Source organism: Myzus persicae, unplaced genomic scaffold, assembly GCF_001856785.1.
Source record: "Myzus persicae strain clone G006 unplaced genomic scaffold, MPER_G0061.0, whole genome shotgun sequence".
In the NCBI taxonomy this organism is placed as follows: Eukaryota; Metazoa; Arthropoda; class Insecta; order Hemiptera; family Aphididae; genus Myzus; species Myzus persicae.
This window is the reverse complement of record NW_019104274.1, coordinates 45,529-68,177: the sequence shown is the minus strand read 5'-3', so window position 1 is coordinate 68,177 and position 22,649 is coordinate 45,529. Positions and strand designations below refer to the sequence as shown.

The window sequence follows — 22,649 nt, the reverse complement described above, 5'->3', positions numbered from 1 at the left end:
GCAATCGATAAGGAATACCTGGAGATTAATTTTTATTAAAATCCGGAAATAAATCATTTAGTGAACATTGTATTTATCAAATGCTGATATGCGTGAAATATGTTCATTATATGCCGGGTATCACAAAAATATTCCCAAATATTCTCTAACGTGTTAAATATTCTCTAACCTCTGAAATATGCTTTTTTATGCAAAATAAATTTTTTCCTGTGAATTCTGTGTTTCATGATTCGTAAAGATTTCTCACTCCCATTTAACTGCATAAACTAGAAACAAATATGTAAAATCATAAAAATCCGACCTCTAATAATTACTCTTTTTTACAAGGCGAAAAATTAATGTTTACGGTATATTATTAAATTTTGTTACAGGTATGTGAACTATACAGAATTGGCGGCAAATCACTTCAAAATATGATCTACAAAATCATGAAAAGGGTATTTCAAGATGACATATTAATATGTACAATACACATATTATGGATTAAGAAATAAAGAGAAATTTTCATTATTAGCAATCAACAGAGCAATATTTGGTAATAATATTTTATAGGAATTATTATTTTAAAATTATGACATTATAATAGGATGCTTATAATTATAATATATACTGTGTTTATTACCCAGTGTTGTAAAAGATACTTATTAATTAGTATTTGAGTTTATATTAAATTTTTAATTATTTGAAGAAAGATTTTTTTTTTTTTAATATTTAATATAAGGGTATAAAGAACTTTGTAACTTTGAATTACATTAATTCGCCAATAATAAAACAAAAACAAAAATGTTCACATTAAATACTGTATGTAAACAAAATAGTTTCATAAATTCTGAATATTAATAAAAATAAAAATTGAAAAATGATACTATACAATACTATACTATACTATAGTTTAATGTATAACGAAAATTATGATCATAATAATATATGAATACTACTATGATTTATTTACATATTTTATTCAAAAAATAATATTTTGAAAAGTTCTTATAATGTATAAAATATCAAATGAAACCACCTTTATTAAGACATAGACTTTGAAGTTTTTACCATCAAAATTAAATATAGAAATTGGCCAGTTTTATTTTTACTGTCAAAAATAAAAAATGATTTTTATATAATTATGTAGCTTATATACTGGGAGTAGCAGGACATTAAGGAAAATATTATATAAAAATATATATTGATAATAATAGTATTATATTTTAATTTATCAAATATTTCTGTAACACTATTATCTGTATATTAAACACTACGACTATATTGTACTATACGTATATTTTATATAGCATATCAGGTTAGATTAGTTCTTAATTCTTATAGAAACATAAAAATAAAAGTATTCAATATATAATAATATATTCTTATACAAATATTTATAAACACCTTCAATACTTAATTATGATGTCTTATCTAGTCATATACTTTTTATATGTAATAAAGAGATCGAAATTAAAAAATATATCCGATGATGAAATTATAACGACAATTGGGAAATGGTTGACAAGTGCAAAGAGCCGTTTAAACAAAAATAATGTTTTACAAATTTAATGTGATGTAATAATTAGTATTATTATGTTTTAAACTGTTTTATTGTAGTTATATTATAATATAATAAGAGAACTGTTTATATGAATATTCATACTGTGTATAAGGTCTACACGCGATTAATTTTTTTAGTACTATTCTGTGCAATAAGGTTATCTGAGTAAATTTGTGTTTTTAACATTTGGTCATAATTTAAATCCTATTATATTGTCATCCCATGAACACAAACCTGACATATTCATCTCAGATTTTATTAAATATTTGATGTACATACAATATAAAGTATTATGTTACTAAATATTATAAATGTTGTGCTTATTTAAAGTTTATATATATTATATATAAGCATAACATTTAATAATATATTCATTATATTTTAAAGCAATAATAATATTCATTGGATATTTTTAAGGTATCTAAATAAATGGTTGTTGAAATATATATGACAAATCTCATAGATATTGTAAGATATTTAAAGGAAATTATAAAACACATATGCTCTGGATATGTCAATTTGTATATCCATCAGAAATCTAAATCATATTTCTCAATATTCTAACCATATTTCTGAGATGTAATCGTAAATATCTATTGTATATCGAGAATCATATATTCGACAAATATTTTATTAAATATATTCGGGAGATATAACTTTTTGGTTCATAAGACATCTATTATATATCATAAGGATGTTTAAAAATGTTGTACAGTGAAGCCTCAATTAATATTCAATAGATAAAGATATCTAAAAACAAATATGTGATAAATATATAAAGGATATATCTTTGCTATATGGGCTAGTATAATATTAACGATTTTTACAAATATGAAATAAAATTGGTCTTTAATTTACTGCTTTAATTATAAGTTATAAGAGTATCTATAATAATATTATATATTATAATAGGTACTGCAGCACTTGATAACATGATCATTGATCTCGATTTATATGTTGTCTTAGAACTTTATTAAAATGATATTTTTACCTTCGTCATAATATCACGGCTATAGCCTGTATATTACAGATATTTTTATCTATATCGATATGTGCGTGAACTTAGCCCCCCGAATTTGACAAAGAGACTCCAAACTAGTGCCAATATTTAGCAACCTTTTAGCAACCAATATTAAAAAATTTGCAACCTATTACTTCGTGACTAAAATCAGCATAATAAAACTGGGGGGCCAACTTCACGCAGCCCCCGACTTTGTCATAAAGACTTCGGACTTGTGCCAATATTTAGCAACCTTTTAGCAACTTTAAGCAACCAACTTGAAAAAATTTGCAACCACTTTTCTTACTTATTTTATCAGGAAACAAGTTAGATAACCTTATAGACATGCTGTCTACCGAAAACGGCAATGCAGGTTTGACGACACCTCCACCACCGGGTAGACAGGTTGATTTAAACGCCGCCGTCGCGGCACTATCTACCATGCGACTTCCCAGTTTTTGGTGCCACGCTCCCGAGCAATGGTTTCGTGCACGCGGAGGCTATTTACCACAACCAGCTCATCAAATCTGACCTATCGCGCGTCAACCACGTGGTCGCCACGTTGGACGAGGACGGAATCCTTACAGTAACAGACCTACTAGGTCCAGATGCTAGGTGCGACCTCATAAAAAGCCGACTTATTGCACTAACCTAACCTAACGTTGTCCCTACCGCCGCTCGGTTTCGTTTAATGGTACAGCCTGGAGGTTTGGGCGACCGTCGCCCATCACAATTACTGCGTGACATGCGAAGCGGAACCACCGACGGCATCGGCGAGAAAGCCCTTAAAGAATTCTGGCTACAGAAACTGCCTCCCGCTATCCGCGCAGTCGTCATTAGTCTCGACGGCAATTCGGATTCAGTCGCTGAACGCGCCGATCGAATTATGGACGCAACAACGAGTCACGACATCTCTTCAGTCTCCACCTACAGTGACACGGATCGTTTCAGAGCGATCGAAAATTCCATTTTGGCGCTTACTACGCAAATCGCCGCACTGGCCACAGCCCAAGCAAAATCGCTCCGAACGTCACGTCCAACCGCGCAGTCAACATCTAACCGATCACGTTCGCGCTCAAAATCACGCCCGCGTAATGACAGCTGGTGTTTTTACCACAACAATTTTGGCGCCGAAGCGCTAAATTGTCGCGGCCCGTGTACTTTCCGCTCGGAAAACTAGTGAAAGCGGCGGAGGCCCCGCTACCTTCCGCCGCCCAACCCGACACGCCGCGTGTTCGTCAGCGACACACTAACCGGCAAGCAATATCTGTTCGATTCCGGTGCCGAAATATCTGTGTTACCACCTACCGCAGGTGCACATAGTGTTGACGGCCGCCAACGGTACGCGAATACGGGCGTCAGTCGTTTCCGCCAAAAAACTCGATTTTCGTTTCCGCCAATTATTGTTTCCGCCAAAACGAAAAAGGTTTGATTTTCATTTCCGCCAAATTCATTTCTGCCTACCTGTCTAAATTATAGTTTGAGAACCATTTAGAGTTACCCAGGGGCCACCACGAGGAGGTGGTTCTCATTGACCCCCAAAAATTATTTGACTTAATTTTTGGATTTAAGTTAAACATTTGAATTTGAATTAAATTAAGTCTATTTATTATTAATTAAGTCTATGTATATATCTAGTAGTAGTTCTATACTTCTATAATTAATTATTAATTATTATTTTGAATAATGATTGCATACCTTTTTTAAAAATGTCATTCTTGAAATTGTTTTACTTTTGTATTCGTCTATTGCGTTTGTTGTTCTTTTCACTCGTTCTTTTATATTACATCTTACATGTTTTTGCATACCTAAGTTGCAACTGTTAATTTGAATGTATACATTGTTTTGAACATTCGAGATTAAAATTTTTAAAAATGTATTAATATTTGGATGTGATTTATAAAATTGTTCATTAAAATGAGCGTGGAAAGATTCACAATTATTTGTTGTTCTGGATATACTTGCACTAAAATTGGACCATATTGTTGGCGGAAACACACTATTTTCAGAAATATAATTGTCAGTTAAATAATCAGCGTATTTATAATATGCTGACTCTTCTGGTATTATAGACATAAAATCGTCGACAAATGAATCTGTAACTTCTTGAGGATCTAAAAATGTTAATCCGAATGTAGTCCTTAACCACCCGTTTTCTTTATATTCTGTACTAAGCCCTAACTCTTGAATTTTACGATACTACGCTTGTGTTAAATGAAAACGGCACCCAATAAGATTAGTTGAAGGCCAAATAGATAATACAGCATTATGAATACTAATCTCGAAATCGACAGTTACATTTTTAGGGTCAAAATTCAAATTTTTTTCATAACATTTAGTTTGAATATATTTAAAAGCTTGTGTATAAGTTTCAGAGTTTTTATTCTTCAATAAACAAAAAACAAGAGGTACGTAAAAATTGTTCTTTAAGCCGTGAATGGTAAATAACTGAGTAAAATATTTTAGACAATATTCAAATGTTCCGTCGACAAAAATTGTATGTGATTCGCATAGAAAAATTAATTTTGTTTCACAAGAAAATATAATGATATTTGTTTCTTGGTCGTTAATTAATAGAAATTCTTCGCCATTCGAGGTAGATTTGTTCGTATTATCTATTGCAGAATGTAACTCATTTAATGACGAAGGATTAATTGGAAATACATTTTTTCGTGCTCTATATATAGATTGTCGAATAGCTGAAACATCATTGACCGTAAAGGTTGAAACACTGTTATTTGTTTGAATTTCATTCAAAATTATTTTTTGAGGTCTTTCACTAATATCATTTATTGCTTTTCGCTTACAAGCATTCGTCACTTTTTGCCTATCGATATTAGAACATGGACCGTTGCATATGTGATCTACAGTACAAGTAATTAATACGTGCCTAATTAGTTTTAAAATATTGAATAAAAAGTAAAATTAAAATAAATACATTTTTTAACATACCTGTTGTACTGATTAAAACATTGTCATCATCAACATAAACAGTTGCGGTACAAGTTTTGATAAAACAGCGATACCGTGAAATATTTGTTTGGACAGATTTATACGAAAAATTAAATTTGAACCCATCAATCACAATCATTTTTTTACCACGTTTACTCGTTATGAATTCCATAATATTCCAATATATTATTCAATAATTAATAGACGTATATAATATTCACGGTTCACGTGGACTCCTAATTTCGTCGTTGTTACTACAGTACTCACAGATCTGATCACAGAACTATCTGATCTCGATAACACGGACACTGCTGATATATCTACACGTGATATAGATTAAATCGATTTATATTTATTTTTAATGTTATATAGGTATTTCTACGTTTAAAATCAATTATCTCTTTATGATATCTTCAATATACAATGGATTATCGACATGGTACATTATGTACATCGATGGTCGATAGCACTACAGACAGACTAGGGGTTCTCAAACTCCAGCTGAATAATATAGGTAGAAATAGATTTGGCGGAAATGAAAATCAAACCTTTTTCGTTTTGGCGGAAACGATGACCGCCCGCGAATACAAACGTACGGCCCCAAGACGTTACGTTTAAATTTCAGCGTCAAACGAACATATATTTGGACATTCGAAATGGCAGACGTCGCTCGACCTATCATTGGCGCCGACTTCTTACATTATTTCGGTTTGCTTATCGACGTCAAGCATCACCGTCTTATCGACCCTACAGATCATAATGTGATTCAAACGATATCCATTAATGACGTCAGTACTACAGCATTTGTCGTATCTCATTCACACAAATGGACCGATTTGCTGCAGGCATTTCCCGACGTCACGCGCGAATCGCCCGTGCCTACCGTGTTCAAGCACAATGTCGTACACGATCTACGTACCACCGGACCACCATTATTCTCCCGCCCAAGACGACTACCGCCGGAACGTAACCAGATAGCACGCCGCGAATTCGATTACATGCTGAGCAAAGGGATTTGTCGTCCGTCGTCAAGCGCCTGGGCCAGCCCACTTCTGCTAGTTGCCAAAAAAGACGGGTCATGCCGACCATGCGGTGACTATCGGCGTCTTAACGCGGTCACACGTGCTGACCGTTACCCGTTGCCTCATCTGCATGATTTCACGGCACACCTGGCAGGCCGGTCATGTTTTTCCAAGTTGGATTTGGTTAAAGCATCAAGTCCCTATCGCTTCACGGGATATACCGAAGACAGCAGTTACCACTGTGTTCAGGCTCTTCGAATTCCCGGTGATGTGCTTCGGCCTGCGCAATGCAGCGCAGACGTTTCAGCGCGTCGTCAATGATATGTTGCGCGGTCTCGACTTCGCCTTCGAGTACATCGATGACGTGCTCATCGCGTCTCGGAACGAGTCCGAGCACGAACACGTCCGCGCGGTTTTGGAGCGACTTCAAAAATACGGCATGTCAGTGAACCCCGCTAAGTGCGTTTTTGCCGCAGCATCACTTATTTTCCTAGGTCATATCATCGATAAGGACGGTTGTCGACCTAACCCGGACTGCATGACGCTATACACCAGTGGCCACTACCGACGACTAAAAAGGGCCTACAGCGATTCCTCGGCTCGGTGTATTTCTACCGCAGGTTTATACCGTGTGCAGCTGAGATGCAGACTTCGTTGTACGATTTGGCCGCACAAGTAAAAAAAAAGAGACGGACCTCTGCGGTGGACCGACGACACACGCGCCGCATTCGACACCTGCCGTAAAGCACTAGCTGCCACGGCAAATTTAGCTCACCCTAAACCGAGCGCGTTCCGCCGCAGCGTTTTGACGCGCTACACGGTCTCGCGCACGGCGGCCAGAAAGCGACGTCGCGATTGATCAACGCGCGTTATTGTTGGCCCGACATCAATCGACAAGTCAGTAGATGGGTCAAGCATTGCGTCCAGTGTCAACGGACCAAAACAAACAAGCACACCGTGTCGCCGATTTTACCGTTCCCCACTTCAGAACGCCGGTTTGGTCATTTTCACATCGACTTCGTAGGACCACTGCCCCCGTCAGACGGTAATATATACTTATTAACTTGTATCGACCGCTTCACCCGTTGGCCCGAGGCTTGGCCCCTAGACAACATGTCCGCCCATGCCGTTGCTGTCACCCTCGTGAGTCAATGGTTTTCGCGTTTCGGCGTACCCGATGTCATAACTACGGACCAGTGGAGACAATTCGAGGCCGACCTGTTCCGTTCACTATCAATTACATTCGGCATTCAGCACATACGATCATCGCCCTATCATCCTCAAGCGAACGGGATGATCGAACGACTACATCGATCACTCAAAGACGCGCTAACCTAACCTCGGAATCAGTCCACTGGAACACCAAATTACCTCTAGTGCTTCTCGCTTTTCGTAGCACCGTCAAAACGGACATCGGCCTAGCTCCCGCCGAAATGGTGTATGGTACCACACTAAGGCTACCCGGTGAGTTATTTCATCCCGCACCCACCACGGCACGACCACCCGAGCTCATCGCGGCCCTACGCAACGCCATGGCGCAGCTACGGCCCACGCCCGGTACCGACCACAACACGAAACGGTCCATTTTTTGTGCCTGGCGAACTGTCTAACGTCAGTCATGTATTTTTACGGATCGATGCAACCAGACCACCTCTCCAACCGCGATATGAAGGCCCGCACGCAGTACTGGAACGACGGGAAAAGACCTTCAAACTACAATCCAACAATCGACAGGTATGGGTGTCCGTCGACCGATTGAAACCAGCGTTCATACTCCGCGAAGACCCGCTAACGGACCACTCATACGCCGCCAACAACATCGACGTCGTCCAAAAAACCAAGCAAGTTCGTTTTTTTGCTGCCCGAGGGGGAGTAATGTGGTGCCCTTGTCCCACACTTATGCCGGGTTCACACGAGGCGTTAATCACGACAGTGAACCACGCTAGTCAACTTTCGTTCGTGACACTCACGAAAGTGTGAATTGATGAAACGTTCACACGGTTGGGGGAGTTCATACCGTTCACGCCTCGTGTTTCGACTTAGTCACTATCGAATCATCGATCATGAATGATCTGGTTGTTGAAAGTTGTGCCGTTTTAAGTTCGTTTTTTGCTACTATCTTAGCAAAAAAGATGGAGCGCTTACAGGACACAAGAAAACGAAAAAAAAGACGTGTTTGGGTTAGAGAATGGATACAGCGAAGAAATATGTTAGGAGCGTCGAACTTGGTTAGTATGGAATTAAAAAGCAATTTTCCAGAAGATTTTAGAAACCTATTGCGAATGACTGAATGTCAGTTTGAATACCTCTTATTGCGTGTTACAAATATTATTTCAAAATCTGACACTAACATGAGACAAGCAATTAATGCAAAAACAAAATTAGAGGTGACTTTACGGTATTTAGCTACAGGTGATTCCTTCAAAAGCTTAGAATTTTTGTTCCGTGTTCCAAAAAACACAATCAGTAAATTTATTCCAGAAACCTGTGAAGCAATATACAATGAACTAGCAGAATTCATACAAGTAAGTACCTTAAAATTTAAAATTTAAAAATTGATTACTTAATTATAAAAAAACAAAAATAATATTGTGCCCGTATTAAGTGTATAGATTACAAATAAAATAATAAAAATAACAATAAATTTATTAGTAATAGTGAACTTTTATTTGTTTAATTATAATAATAATTATAATTATAAAATTTGTTTAATTATAAATCTGTTAAGTATGTCATGTAGTCGTCATCATTACTAGCCGAAAAAGTACTTAAATTTGATTGTCTTCCACTTGATGTTCCAGGCGTTGAATTATCAGTAATAACATTTTCTGGGGGGCACATAGCATTTGTAATTTCATTTATGAAGTTTTGTTGTAATCGTATTGCTGTTGGTGGTCCTATAATTCTTAACATTGATGCGATATATTTCCCAAAATGATCATAACTATCATCTTTATTAGTAGCGACTTGTGATGCGCGATTTGAAATTTCATGTAATTTGTCAATAGCACTTGTCATAAATCCTATTTCATGATCACGAATAGATTTTTTATTTTTTGATGTTGATGTTGATGGTTCTGTTTCAATCTTTCTTTTGATTATCTTCGCAGGTGTATCAATTTTCGATGCAATCTGTGTCACGTCATCAGAGTTTTGGCTAGTACAACTGTATTCAAAGTTAAGTTTTGATTGTAGACTATTTTCTATTGAGGCCTCTGAGGAATTTTCTATAGGAAGTTTCTATAATATAAATAATAATGTGTTAATATTATTAGTTTATTCATATTTTAATAATATAATGTTTCAGGTCCCTGCAACATCAGATGAGTGGAAAAACATTGAATATGGTTTCAGAACGCGATGGAATTTTCCTGGTTGTGTAGGTGCTCTAGATGGTAATCATGTTGTCATACGAGCTCCTCCCGGAAGTGGTTCAGATTATTTTAATTATAAAAACAGTTATAGTATTGTGTTAATGGCCTTAGTGGATTCCGACTATTGTTTTTTATATGTTGATGTTGGAGCGAAAGGAAGAGGATCAGATGGAGGAATTTTTCAAAATAGCTCTTTGTACAACGCTTTAGAAACAAACTCACTAGCCTTACCAAACAATTTCGTTATTTTGGCTGATGATGCATTTCCGTTAAAAAAGTATATAATGAAACCCTACAGTCGACGCAATTTAACCCCTGCAGAAAGGATTTACAATTATCGATTGTCAAGAGCAAGACGTGTAGTGGAAAATGCCTTTGGCATACTGGCAAGTAAATTTAGATTGTTTGAAAAACCAATTTCATTAAAATTAGAAACGTTAGACAAAGTTGTCCTCGCATGCTGTGCAATTCATAATTGGTTGAAAAAAACAAACCCTCGGTATGTGACGGGGGATCTAATTGATTATGAGGATGAGGACCACCGAGTTTTCCCTGGATCATGGCGTCAAAATAATAATGGATTACAGAATCTACCAGCAACTAACCACAGACATCCTAATATGGAGGCACAACAAATACGGAATAAATATCGTGATTATTTTAATAACGAAGGAGCTGTTCCCTGGCAAAACCAAATAATTGATGTGTTAATTGAACTGTAATAAATAACTAATAAGTAATAATAAATCTATACATATTGTACATTTATTTTTATTTACAATCGTGTGGATGATAAATATAATATTTACGTTGATTCGATTACGATTTGTTATACAATACTCATAGAAGATAAGATAAGATATTATAAATAGTTACTAAAAACAACGCATTATTCATACTAATTTAAATTTAAATTAATACTCGTATGTCGTTTTTAAATAATTTAAAATTATTTTTCATAAATAAACGATTTGAATCTAGGAAAAAAAAGCCCCGTCATAGGAAAAAAAACCCCGTACCAACAAATACATTATTCTTTTTTATTATGATTTACATAATTAAATATAATCATAATATAATCTCTACATTTATCAACACTTTAACATAATATCTATAACCATAAAATATATAATATTCTAAAATACTAGTTTAATATTTGATGTCGGGGCTTTTTTTTTCCGAATACCATATATTTTTATAAAAAAAGGTAATTACCAGATTCGATTGTGTGGGTCGCTGTTGAACAAATGGACGAATAAAACTGTTCATCTGATCAAACCAAAATACTTTTGGCTTGTATATGTCATCTGTACCTTTTCCAGACCTTGCACTGTCTGATATTTTTTTTAACTCCTGACAGAAAGAGCTTCTTAAATTTTTGAATTTTGATATAACTTCTTTTGGTCCAAATCCAGGAATATTTAATTCATGACTTATTCTCTTAGCTGCGGCGGCACGTAAATCTCTATCACGGTATTCCTCCAAACTTGGATCATATAACACTGTCCAAGCCAACGAATAAATATTATTATTATTATATTACCTCGTACCACCACTCCTCCACCGACCGAATCACACACACGCACAGTCACATATTATTATGATCTTCGTTATTTTTGTATAAATTATCTTGTCTTGTGAATTATTATATAATATGTAGATTAGCCGCCGCCGTCTACGCAAATATTATTTAACACGGCCGCCGTGCCTTTTTGTCTTGTACCGAACGTTGCCGCAGCAATATTCACTTGTGCGTGTAAATAATACTACAATAATTGTAAAGTCGAGTCAAATATTAAAAGTGTTGTTTTTTATATTATATTCTTTTTGCCGTGCGCGAATCGCCGGTGTTTTTAATTTATTATTATTGTTTTTTTTGGTGCTAATCGCCAAAGGCATTATTTTTGCTATTATTTATTATTGTAAGCCATAAAGGCCGCAGATATTTATACTATTGTTACCTAACTTATTATATTATTGTCGTGTATTTATTTTATATTTTTATAGCATAGGACCAGCTGGCCAGTCTGCGTCCACAAATTGTGAGTTTTTTCTTGTTATTATTTATTTATTATACATTTAAATCTTGTGAGCCATAAGGGCCACAGATATTATCTAATCATTATACTATCGTGCCAAAAGGGCCGCATATTATTTTTATATTTTATATTATTATTTGTCGTGCCAGAAGGGCCGTATAATTATTATTATTTTGTCGTGCCATAAGGGCTGTGTATTAATATTATAATCAATTAAATTATTATCATTACCATTATACAAGTGTACAGCTTAAATAGCTGCCCATAATATAATATAATATTATTTCATATTTTCCTTTGTTGGGCCAGGAGGGCTAATTTATATTTTAATATTATACTGTCGAGCCATAAGGGCTTTGATTTATTTATTATATTATATTTTATACATTTGTGTTGCTGTGATTTTTTATATTTGTGTCATTATTATTGTGTATTATACAGCAACAGCAACTCATTACCAAAAACCGTGTTACCATTTTATTATTATTGTTTTATTGTATACACACCCACATATATACACATTTACACACCCACCACACACTAGCATTCGATAGTTTTGCTCGGCGAACCCGTCCACTTCGATCGAATTGCTATTACATGTATACACACATACACAGGTCGGTCGGTGTGTGAGTGAGCGTACGAAGTATCTGGTGACCGGGCACCACGGATTATTTTTGTACGTTCCCGGCCCAATCAAACACCTTTTCCATAGAATATAACTCCAAAAAACGCGTAGTTTCACTGTCATTAAACTTAATTCCACGTGCCTGTGACGACATCTTGGCTTCACGAACGGTATTTCACGACTGAAAATCAAACACGTTTGATCTATCCATTACACATATTTTTATTGTCATCAATTATCATTATCAATTATTATCATCAATTATTATTATCAATTATTATTATCAATTATTACTATCAATTATTTTGTTACCGCAACCGATGTTCCTCGTTTTATGTGATTGTACTCTTGTGTTTTATGTGAATTATAATAACTCTTGCCCTTTTTACATTGTAAAAACTTAATAATAACCCGCGATTATCGGCCGAAGCCGTTTCCTACCCGCTCGAAGCACCGCCGACTTCGAGCCCAACACTTTTACGTCGCCCGTCGCCTCGACAACTTTGCCATATACGACCTACGCTCGCGGTTAAATTCTGTACACTGTTTTATCACCCGTCCATGCGGAACCTCGTGTTATGTAAACCTCTCGACTTAAATATTAAGAATAAATATCATCACAACATTTCTCTTTGTGTGTTCATTCTTAACGATAGCTTAAACCTTCTGATTTGGGAAGCTACCGTGCTGTCGGTGTGGCATATCACCCTTACCACTAAAATATATATTCTTATCTATAAAAGACGTTATCACATATCTACCTCCATGATGATATGGGCATCAGGGACTTTTCCCGAAATTTCATGGAGAAAAAAAAGATTTCCCGATTTTTATAGCGGTAGTGATAAGCTTTTGGCCGAAAATGATAAGCGTGGTTGTCTATGGTATAACAGCGGTTACACTGTGACCAACTTGAGGTGGTGTTGCATAGCAAGTCGTGGGATATTTTCGATAGAGCGTAGCGACGAGTGCCGCTAACAAGGCATCACTGTAAATTATTTCTTATTGGTGGTGCCACTGCTGGATCTCTGGTATATTCTGGTACGAGTTGTGGTGTATTTGATAAGTTGGCTAGATTGGGCTATCATTCTTTTTTTATTATTTTTTTTTCTCTCCATAAAATTTCGGGAAAAGCGCCAACATCCCTGATGATATGTAAACAAAAGTGTCATGATTTTATGAAATATGAATATTGTTATTTGTTATACCTTTACACAGATAACAGTTAAAAATTGAATATAATTTAATTAGTTTTACTTTTTTGAGAGTTCAGCACGTTGCACGTATAAACGAAATTATTTAGTATACCTATTTAGTTTGCAATTTTCAATCTGAGAACGTGGGGGTACCTGCGACCCGCCAGTATTTGTTTTATATTATATTGTATTATATTATATAATATTACATTAGGTACTTATTTTTATTTTTATATCAAATGGTCCACATAGTTATAAAACACAAATATTGAAGTTTTCTTCTTCTTCTTTCGTGTCGTTCAGATCGTGGTCATCCAAAAAGCCACGACTGCTGCCTCTTTGTCATTTGCCAGATGTAGGTAATTTTCATCACAAGTGTTCCTATTAGAGGGCATTGTAGTAGGTGGCCCATTGTCTATATTTCACCACATTTGCAGTTGGTTGTTATATATTATATTTTCCATTTCTTGAGTGTAGTTTTGCATCGTCCGACTCCTGTTCTTAAACGATTTAATGCTTTCTATTTTTCCCATTTCCAGTTTCTTTCTTTAGGTAACTCTTCTTTTAATTCCCTCGTGATGTTTTGTTCTCTCTCCTTCCATCGAAACTTTTCTGGATCTAAGTCGTGGTTGCGGCGGGCTCTTTCCATGTAGTGGGTGCCGGGGATCGTTTTGTTTTTTGTGTCGTTCTAACTTTGATGGTATCTCTCTCCTAATATCTGGTGGGGCTATTCCTGATAGTATTTGTATTTCCTCGACCGGTGTTGGTTTAAGGCATCCTGAGATTATCCTGCATGTCTCGTTCAAAGCAGTGTCAACTTTTTTCGCATGACATGATCTGGCCCATACGGGGGCAGCATATTAGGCTGTTGAGTAGCATAGTACTAGTGCTAATGTTCTTACAGTATTTGGGTCTGCTCCCCATGATGTTCCTGTGAGCTTTCTAATCTGGTTGTTTCTCGCGTAAGTTTTTTGTTTTACGTTTCCGCAATGGAGTTTGAATGATAAGGTTCGGTCTAGTGTGACACCAAGATATTTTGGGTATTCGGTATTTTCAATCTCAACATCTTCCCATATTAATCTTAATTTTCGTTTTGCTTCTTTTTTTCTTAGATGAAAAGTGCATACTTGGGTTTTGTTGTGGTAGTTTTAACCAATTTTCTTTGTAATAAATTGACATTATTCAAGTGCGTTGTTATGAGTGCTTTCTATATTTCCAAACGAGTGATTCTGAGCAGTGAGCGCTAGATCATCAGCGTATATGAAACGCTATATGGTGTTGGCTGATCGTTGGTATATATGTTGAATAGCAAAGGTGCTAATACGCTACCTTGTGCAAGTCCATTTTTTTGAGCTCCAACGGCTTTTCTTTCCTTGCAGCTCCACGAAGTACCTTCTATTTCTTCACATATCAGCGATGAAGGACGTTAAATTGTAGTCGCTTATTATCTCGTACATTTTTTTGAAATGAATTCTGTGGTTAATCGTATCATATGCTGCTGTTAGGTTTATGGAAACTGCGCCAGTCACCAGTTTCTTCTCGTATCCATTTTTAATATTTTGCGTCAGGTTCAGTATCGGTCCAGTGCATGACTTTCCTCCTCTGAAACCAGCTGGTTCGTTTATAAGTGATTTGTCCACTATGTCGTTTATTCTGTAAGTATTAATCGTTCTAGCAACTTGTATGTATGTCATAAGAGGGGGATTGGGCGAACATTTTTCGCCTCCATGGGTTGCGTACACGGTTTTATTAGTGCCATTATTCGGCTTTTTCTCCATATTATTGGTATCTTGACGCATTTTATGCAGTTGTTGTACAGTTCTAATAGCCATCTTTTGGTTTGTTGTCCAAAGTTCTTAATCTGCTCGGTTCTGATTTCATCTAGACCTGGTGCTTTTTTTCTTTCATCCGTGCCATTGCCACATCGAGCTCTTCTAACGTGAATGGAGTGTGTAGTAGATTGGCTTCGTTTGTTGGTTCTCTGCCTATTTTTGGCTTCACTTTCTTAATGCCAGGGCATTTTCCATTTTGTAGGAATTGGTGAGCAATTTCATTTGGTGTGACGTTTATATGTGATTCTGCACTTTTTGGATAATTTCCCAGGTTTCTCAGCATTCTCCATGCTTTTGAACTATTTTAAGTCACTTATTAGTGATCTCCATTTTTCTCGTCGTGCTTCTGACAGTTTTTCCACTAAGGATTCTCCGGTAATAATTGTTTCTTCAGCAAAAGGATCATTGTTAAATTGATTGATATATTTTTCTAGTAGTTCTTTGTTTTCTTTTCCCATTCCCGGGATATACTGTGTTCTGCAACCTCTTGGTATATTTTGTTTTGATATGTTCTTTACTAAGTTTGAGAATTGGCCGTAATTTTAAGGTATTGGAGTGATTTTGTTGATTTCAGTATCCAGTTGTGTCTTAAAATTATCCCAGTTGGCTTTTTTGAAATTATTGCGTCTTATCATCGGTACGTTTTCTGGGTGTATAATAGCCTTTATTTGACAAGTTATTGGTCTGTGCTGGGAATTTGGTATTGGTGCTTCGACTTTCTTTTTGCACTGTTGTTTGATATTGCTGTTTACAAAGATTATGTCTGGGTTATACCCTCTTCTCCATCTGCCTCTATTAAACGACGATGGGAGCTTTGTATCGTGTACTAATGTTAGGTCATTTGCCTCTGTCCATTTCTCTACTTCTTCTCCATCTACGTTTGTTTCGTTATAGCCCCAGGAGCTGTTGTGGCTGTTGAAATCACCAATTACAATTTTTGTTCTTTGGTTTTCAAAATTTGTTGGCTTTGTAAAATTAAATGGGATATTAGGCGGTTTGTATACTGATGTGTATACTGATGTGATATTGAAGTACCTAAAGATGAATTACCTGAATCTGGTTCTATTATCAATATAAATAAGCATTCAGTAAGGTTTTAATGTTTATTTTTTATATTATTGTATTCAGGTACCTATACCTAATAAATAATAATGTATAAAATTGTATATATTTTATAATATCCAATTTACTATTATTATACAATATTATTAATGATAATATAGCATTATAGATGTCACCAAAATAAATTTACCTACCACTACCATACAGATAAAAGACTATAATAAATAATATTCATAGGTATAATATATTTTACCAAAGCTAAAGCTTATTAATTATTATCTCAATCATATTAACGTATATTTGCTTCAGTAGTCTTGTAAAATACTTGTTATGAACTAAAATGTAATTTTAATATATTATGCTTTAAATTTATTATTGGATAAAAATCTTGTATGTGCTACTGCTTTTTGCTAATACCTGCTTGTAATGTAGACGCTTGATAATGATCCGCTGATTAATGATATTGATGATAAATCAACAAATGACAAGGATGATTTCAAATGCAATAAAGATATCTCATTTTATATTGAAAATTCAGTAAGATTTTTAATTTTAAAATGTGAGACATTACTTAATTGTTCTTTTTAATTGTTTTATAAAGGTTTCTGACAGTGAAAAATTAATTGCACTGAATAATCTTTGGGCTCCTACTCCTGGATATAAATTCCCTCTAACAGGAAACAGACGCTTAAAATTTCAATATGCTTGGCTCCTACAATACAATTGGTTATAATTTTGTCAAATACAAATTGGTGCCTATTGCAAAGTGTTTACGCCAGCATAAACATAAATATATATATATGTGTGTGATAAGAGTTCGAGGGGAACGGTCACACAATCACATGCATATTGTACATTATAATTTATAAACAGTCTTATTATTATTGTTTTATTATTGGTTTAATTGTATGTTAATTATTATATAACATAAGATAAACGTGATATCACAGATGCTACAAATCGCGATACTAAATGGTATAGCCGCCCAAGAGTTAGTCCGTCGCTATAGTCTTACGCGAACAGTTGTCCACTCAAAAGTATAGTTATGCACCATTGTCAACGTTAAACATAACATTTAACATAACATGATGATCATGCTCAAATAGGCGGTGTCATCCAAATACCTACTCAAGATACTCATTTAGTCATTCACGTCAATACCTTCACGATAGAGGAAATATAATATACTGTCGATATTATTGTATTCTTTTTTGTATTATTATTATTATTATATTTGTGTTAGTGAATTACACAGGTACAGGTAGCGGCTGGCCAGATTTAAGCACCAACAATTTGTAAGTATCTGATAATTATTATTATATTAAGTATTAACGCGTCAGCAATTATTAATTACAGTAAAACCTCTCTATAACGGAATCGCTTGGGACCAACAATTTTTCCGTTATAAAGAGTTTTCCGTCTTAGAGAGGTAAAAAAAAATGTTTCAAGAATTTATGTATGTGTACGTATGTATTAAAAAAATTATATTTTAGGTAAATACAATTTATACAATTTTGTACACATTCAGCTTTTACATTATCGCAAGCCAACGCTATCCAATTGACTGCATCCAAAACACTTATTGATTTAGCGAGCTGATGAGCTGAAGAACAATTATCCATCTTGCATAATAACGATTGTAGCAAAAACTTACGATAGTAAGACTTGAACGTGTAAATCACTCCTTGATCCATTGGTTGGGTGATCGATGTGGTATTTGGGGGCAACATAAGTATTTTCGTATTAGATAGTTCGATCTTTGGGTGACATGCAGCATTATCTAAGAATATTAGGACGTTTCTATTCTGAGATCGCATATCTGCGTTAAAATAACGCAACCACTTCTCCATTATCTCTGTTGTCATCCAGGCTTTTTTATTAAATTTCCATATGACAGGTAACGAAGAAATGTCCATGTTCTTAAAACACCGTGGTTTTTTAGACTTGCCAATTACCAACGGCTATGTTTATACTTATGTAAGTGTATGTAATTTATCTTTAAATAATTCTATTTTCCGTTTAACAGAGGGTATTTTTACTAATTGGATTACGAACATTTTCCGTTTCCATTTTGTAGAGGTTCCGTCTTAAAGAGTTCAATTTTATATATTATTTGAACCGGGACTATTGACATTTTCCGTTATAAGGAGGATTCCGTCTAACAGAGGGTCCGTTATAAAGCGGTTTTACTGTATTACATATTGGTTAGTCGGAAGGGCTAACAGTAAATCAAACTATTTATTGTTTATTTTTTATTATTGTATACGGAGTGGCCGTAAGGGTTAAGCTACCGTTTAATTATTATATTTATGTACACGGCTCAAAATATTAATATCGTAGGCGTAGTTAGTCGTATGGGCTACACGAACTTAGTTATTATATTATACTAGATTCAAACAGTCACAAATACGGTACGCAATATTGTACATATATTCTCTAATATATAAATGTGAAAATGAAAACCTTTGAGTGATATGTTCTCGGAAACTACTGAACCGATCCTTATGATTTTTTTTTTAAATTGAAGAGCTCATTGCGGAGAAGGTTTATGGCTTTTGATAGATTCTCTAACTTTAAAAACAAAGGAGTTATCAATTATCATAAATAATGACCAGTTACGTAGACTGGGTGGGTGAGGTTCGCGGTACGGCAACGGACGGCGGCTAGACGTGGCCGCCCAAACTTCCCCTTCCATAGGAAGGATATCACCGTTGCGCGACGTGATAGTTCATAGCGTTATTCGTTGCTAACTTAAATCAATACCATAGATTAAATGTATAAAATAACACATTTTAACATTTATAATGTGTATAATATAATAATAACATAATCTATGTAAGTACAAAAAAAAACACAATTTCTCGCATATTCTATAGAAATTCACCGCATTATGGTGAACGAAGGACGGACCGACCGACATTTTAAGAGAAGCTTCGTAAAATTCGGAACGCTGCTTAATGTTTGTGTATCGACTATCGATGAATTGTCGAATATTCAAGATGCCTGTAACAGTACTAATAATAAGTAAATTACAATAATTTCTATAATTTTTTATTTTTTATTCGTTTCTTTTAATTATTAAAATTTATCACAATGAAAAGGAAAATTAATTTAGGTCGTTCATCGAATATACCGTGTGTTCCTAAACTTTTGCATATTGTTATCAAATCCATCGGGTTTCATTTCAATCCATCCTTTAGAATAGCAGATTGCTGATAAGTCAATCTGCTTGATTACCTCCCCTCCAGCGGCTGACCAATCTGATGAATTTAGGAACACACGGAATATAAAACGTCAACGTTTACTTAGATTAAGTCAAAATAACAATGGCTCGCCAGATAACTGCAATATTAACAGCGATAATAATGATGATAATATAAACAATACACATAAATTCTACATTTGCAATTTCGGTTCTTGATCAAAATAACTTAATCAACAAAGTTTATCCTGAAATTTCTCATCTTTCCAATAAATCCAATGAATGGCTCCGTGAACGTGCAATTTTGGCCCCTAAAAACGACATCGTCAACATCATAAACGAAAAAGTTCTTTCCATGTTCGAAGCTGATAAAAAAAACTATATTTCCATAGATACACTTACTAATCAAGATGAAGGTATAGATATCCCGACTGAATTTCTTAACTCATTAAATCCATCAGGTCTCCCCCCACACAAACTTGATTTAAAAATCGGTGCGCCTATTATTCTCATGCGAAATTTAAATGCTCCCAAATTGTGCAATGGAACCAGATTAAAAATATTATCTTTGAAAAAAAACCTTATTGAAGCTGAAATTCTTACCGGCTCAGCGAGTGGTCAAATGGTATATATCCCAAGAATACCAATGATAACAAACGAGTACCCCTTCGAATTTAAACGTGTCCAATTTCCAGTTAAACTTTGTTTTGCTATGTCAATTAATAAGGCACAAGGACAGACAATGAAAGTTGCAGGAATTGACATCAGCGATCCATGCTTCACTCACGGACAATTTTATGTTGCCTGCTCCCGTGTAAGCTCAGAAAAAAACTTATACATTTATGCCCCTGGTGAAAAAACTAATAATATAGTTTATAAAGAAATATTGGTTAATCGGTAGTTATGTAGTATTTTTCCAAAATAATAAAAATTACTTTTCAAAAAACGTAGTTTTTTTTAAGTTTAGTATCCTAACCTTATGTCTTATCGATAATTATGTATTTAAGAAGGTAAATGGTAATACATGGCTTTATTTCATTTATCACGAATTTGTTTCCGGGCAACGCCGGGTAATTGATCTATCTATATCAATTAAAATAAGTTGGTTATTTTTTTCTACACTACAAATTACCAAGAAATTATTTATACGGCAAAACAACGTTTGCCGGGTCAGCTAGTATAATATATAATTATTAATTATGTACTATTTTTATACTGTTGTACATTTTTAAGCCGAACGGGCTAAAGAAACACATATTGTTATATATTATATCATATTAATTTTCGTAATTATTCTTTATATTATTTATTACTATTATTATTGTTATTGTAAAATATAGAAAGCATAACATTATTATCCAATCAAAATATGTGTTATCATTTTTAGTGAAGAAATAGCTCAGGTAAGTAATATATACACGCACAATTTCCAACGGCTGTTAAACATAATATTAATCCGATTAAATTATTTAAGTCGGTGTCCGGAAGCGCATAATATTATTTTATGCATCTGGCCCCAACACAAAGTATGTGTATTTTTTAGTCTTAACCAAGGTGTTGGTAAAGGTATGCATCAAACTCCGGGGAAGTTAGTATCAGAAAAGTTTGATAATTGGAAGAAAGCACTTGGCTCAAAAAGGGTATTTGAGATGCATGCAAAAAACGAATATCACAAAACAAGTCTGTATAAATATGATTCTTTTTTAGCTGTTAAAAATAAAAGAATTGAATCAATTGATGTTCAAGTAAATAATTCGCTAAGGAAAGAAATTGAAGAAAATATAAAACGTATTATTCCAATAATCAAAACTGTATTACTTTGTGGAAGACAGGGTATTGCTTTACGTGGTCATAAACATGGTGGATTGGTTAGATGTGATGATGATGAAATTTACAATGATAGTAACATTAGACAGTTGTTACGTTTTAGAGTTGTTGCAGGTGACCAAAATCTTCAAAACCATTTAATGACTTGCTCTAAAAATGTTATGTATACAAGTTGGTGGATCCAAAATGAAATAATAAAAGCTTGCAATAGCATAATGCTACAAAAGCTCGTGCATGATATTAATTCTGCAAAATCATTTAGGTGTTGGCAGATTAAACAAACAATATAGCCAATAAAGAACAACTAATTTTATGTGTGAGATATGTTCATTTTGGTCAAAAAAAATTAAGGGAAGATTTTTTACAGTTCATTGAGGTTAAAGACATTTGTGGAAAAACATTAGTAGATACCATACTAAACAATCTTCAATCCATGGGTATAGAAACAAAGTACCTAGTTGGACAGGGCTATGATGGAGCGTCCTCTATGTCCGGAATATTCAATGGTACTCAAGCTCATATACGAACACAACACCCAATGGCATTGTATATACACTGCAGTTCTCATTGCCTAAATTTGGCTATCTCTTTTTCTTGTAAAATCCCTGATATTAGGAATTGTATGGGAACTATGGGAACTATGCAAACAGTATACAATTTATTCTCGTACCCTAAGAGATCAAATGTACTTTTAGGTACTATTACAAAGCTTTTACCAGATGAAAAATCATCAAACTGAAAAAGTTTTGCCCAACAAGATGGGTTGAACGTCATGACGCTGTCATACTGTACTATGAATTACAACCTGCAATCATTTCTGCTCTAGAAGACATTTCTTTGTGGAAGGATACAGATACTTCATCAGTGGCAAATCAACTTCTAGCATCAATACACCAATTTAAATTCCAAATATCAATGATGATTCTTGTTAAACTGTTTTCAATATCAGTGTCACTCAGCAAATTTTTACAA

At 34.6% G+C, this 22,649-nt stretch overlaps 1 protein-coding gene and 1 pseudogene across 1 annotated transcript; both read left to right on the top strand.

Annotated features, from left to right (window-relative positions):
- The window catches only part of LOC111040771, a 3,681-nt pseudogene extending 2,130 nt beyond the window's left edge, over positions 1 to 1,551 (top strand).
- Positions 1,552 to 8,580: 7,029 nt separating this feature from the next.
- Positions 8,581 to 10,613, top strand: LOC111040770 (putative nuclease HARBI1). The gene is made up of 2 exons (XM_022324784.1): positions 8,581 to 9,042; positions 9,825 to 10,613. Exons 1-2 carry the CDS (start codon positions 8,581 to 8,583, stop codon positions 10,611 to 10,613), a joined length of 1,251 nt encoding a protein of 416 aa, XP_022180476.1.
- The last annotated feature ends 12,036 nt before the right edge of the window (positions 10,614 to 22,649 follow it).

Bases quoted from the DNA above. Each gene is read 5' to 3' on its own strand.
- LOC111040770 (XM_022324784.1), top strand. From the start codon at position 8,581: ATGAATGATCTGGTTGTTGAAAGTTGTGCCGTTTTAAGTTCGTTTTTT. The intron at 9,043-9,824 runs GTAAGTACCTTA...ATAATGTTTCAG, and splicing joins AACTAGCAGAATTCATACAA to GTCCCTGCAACATCAGATGA.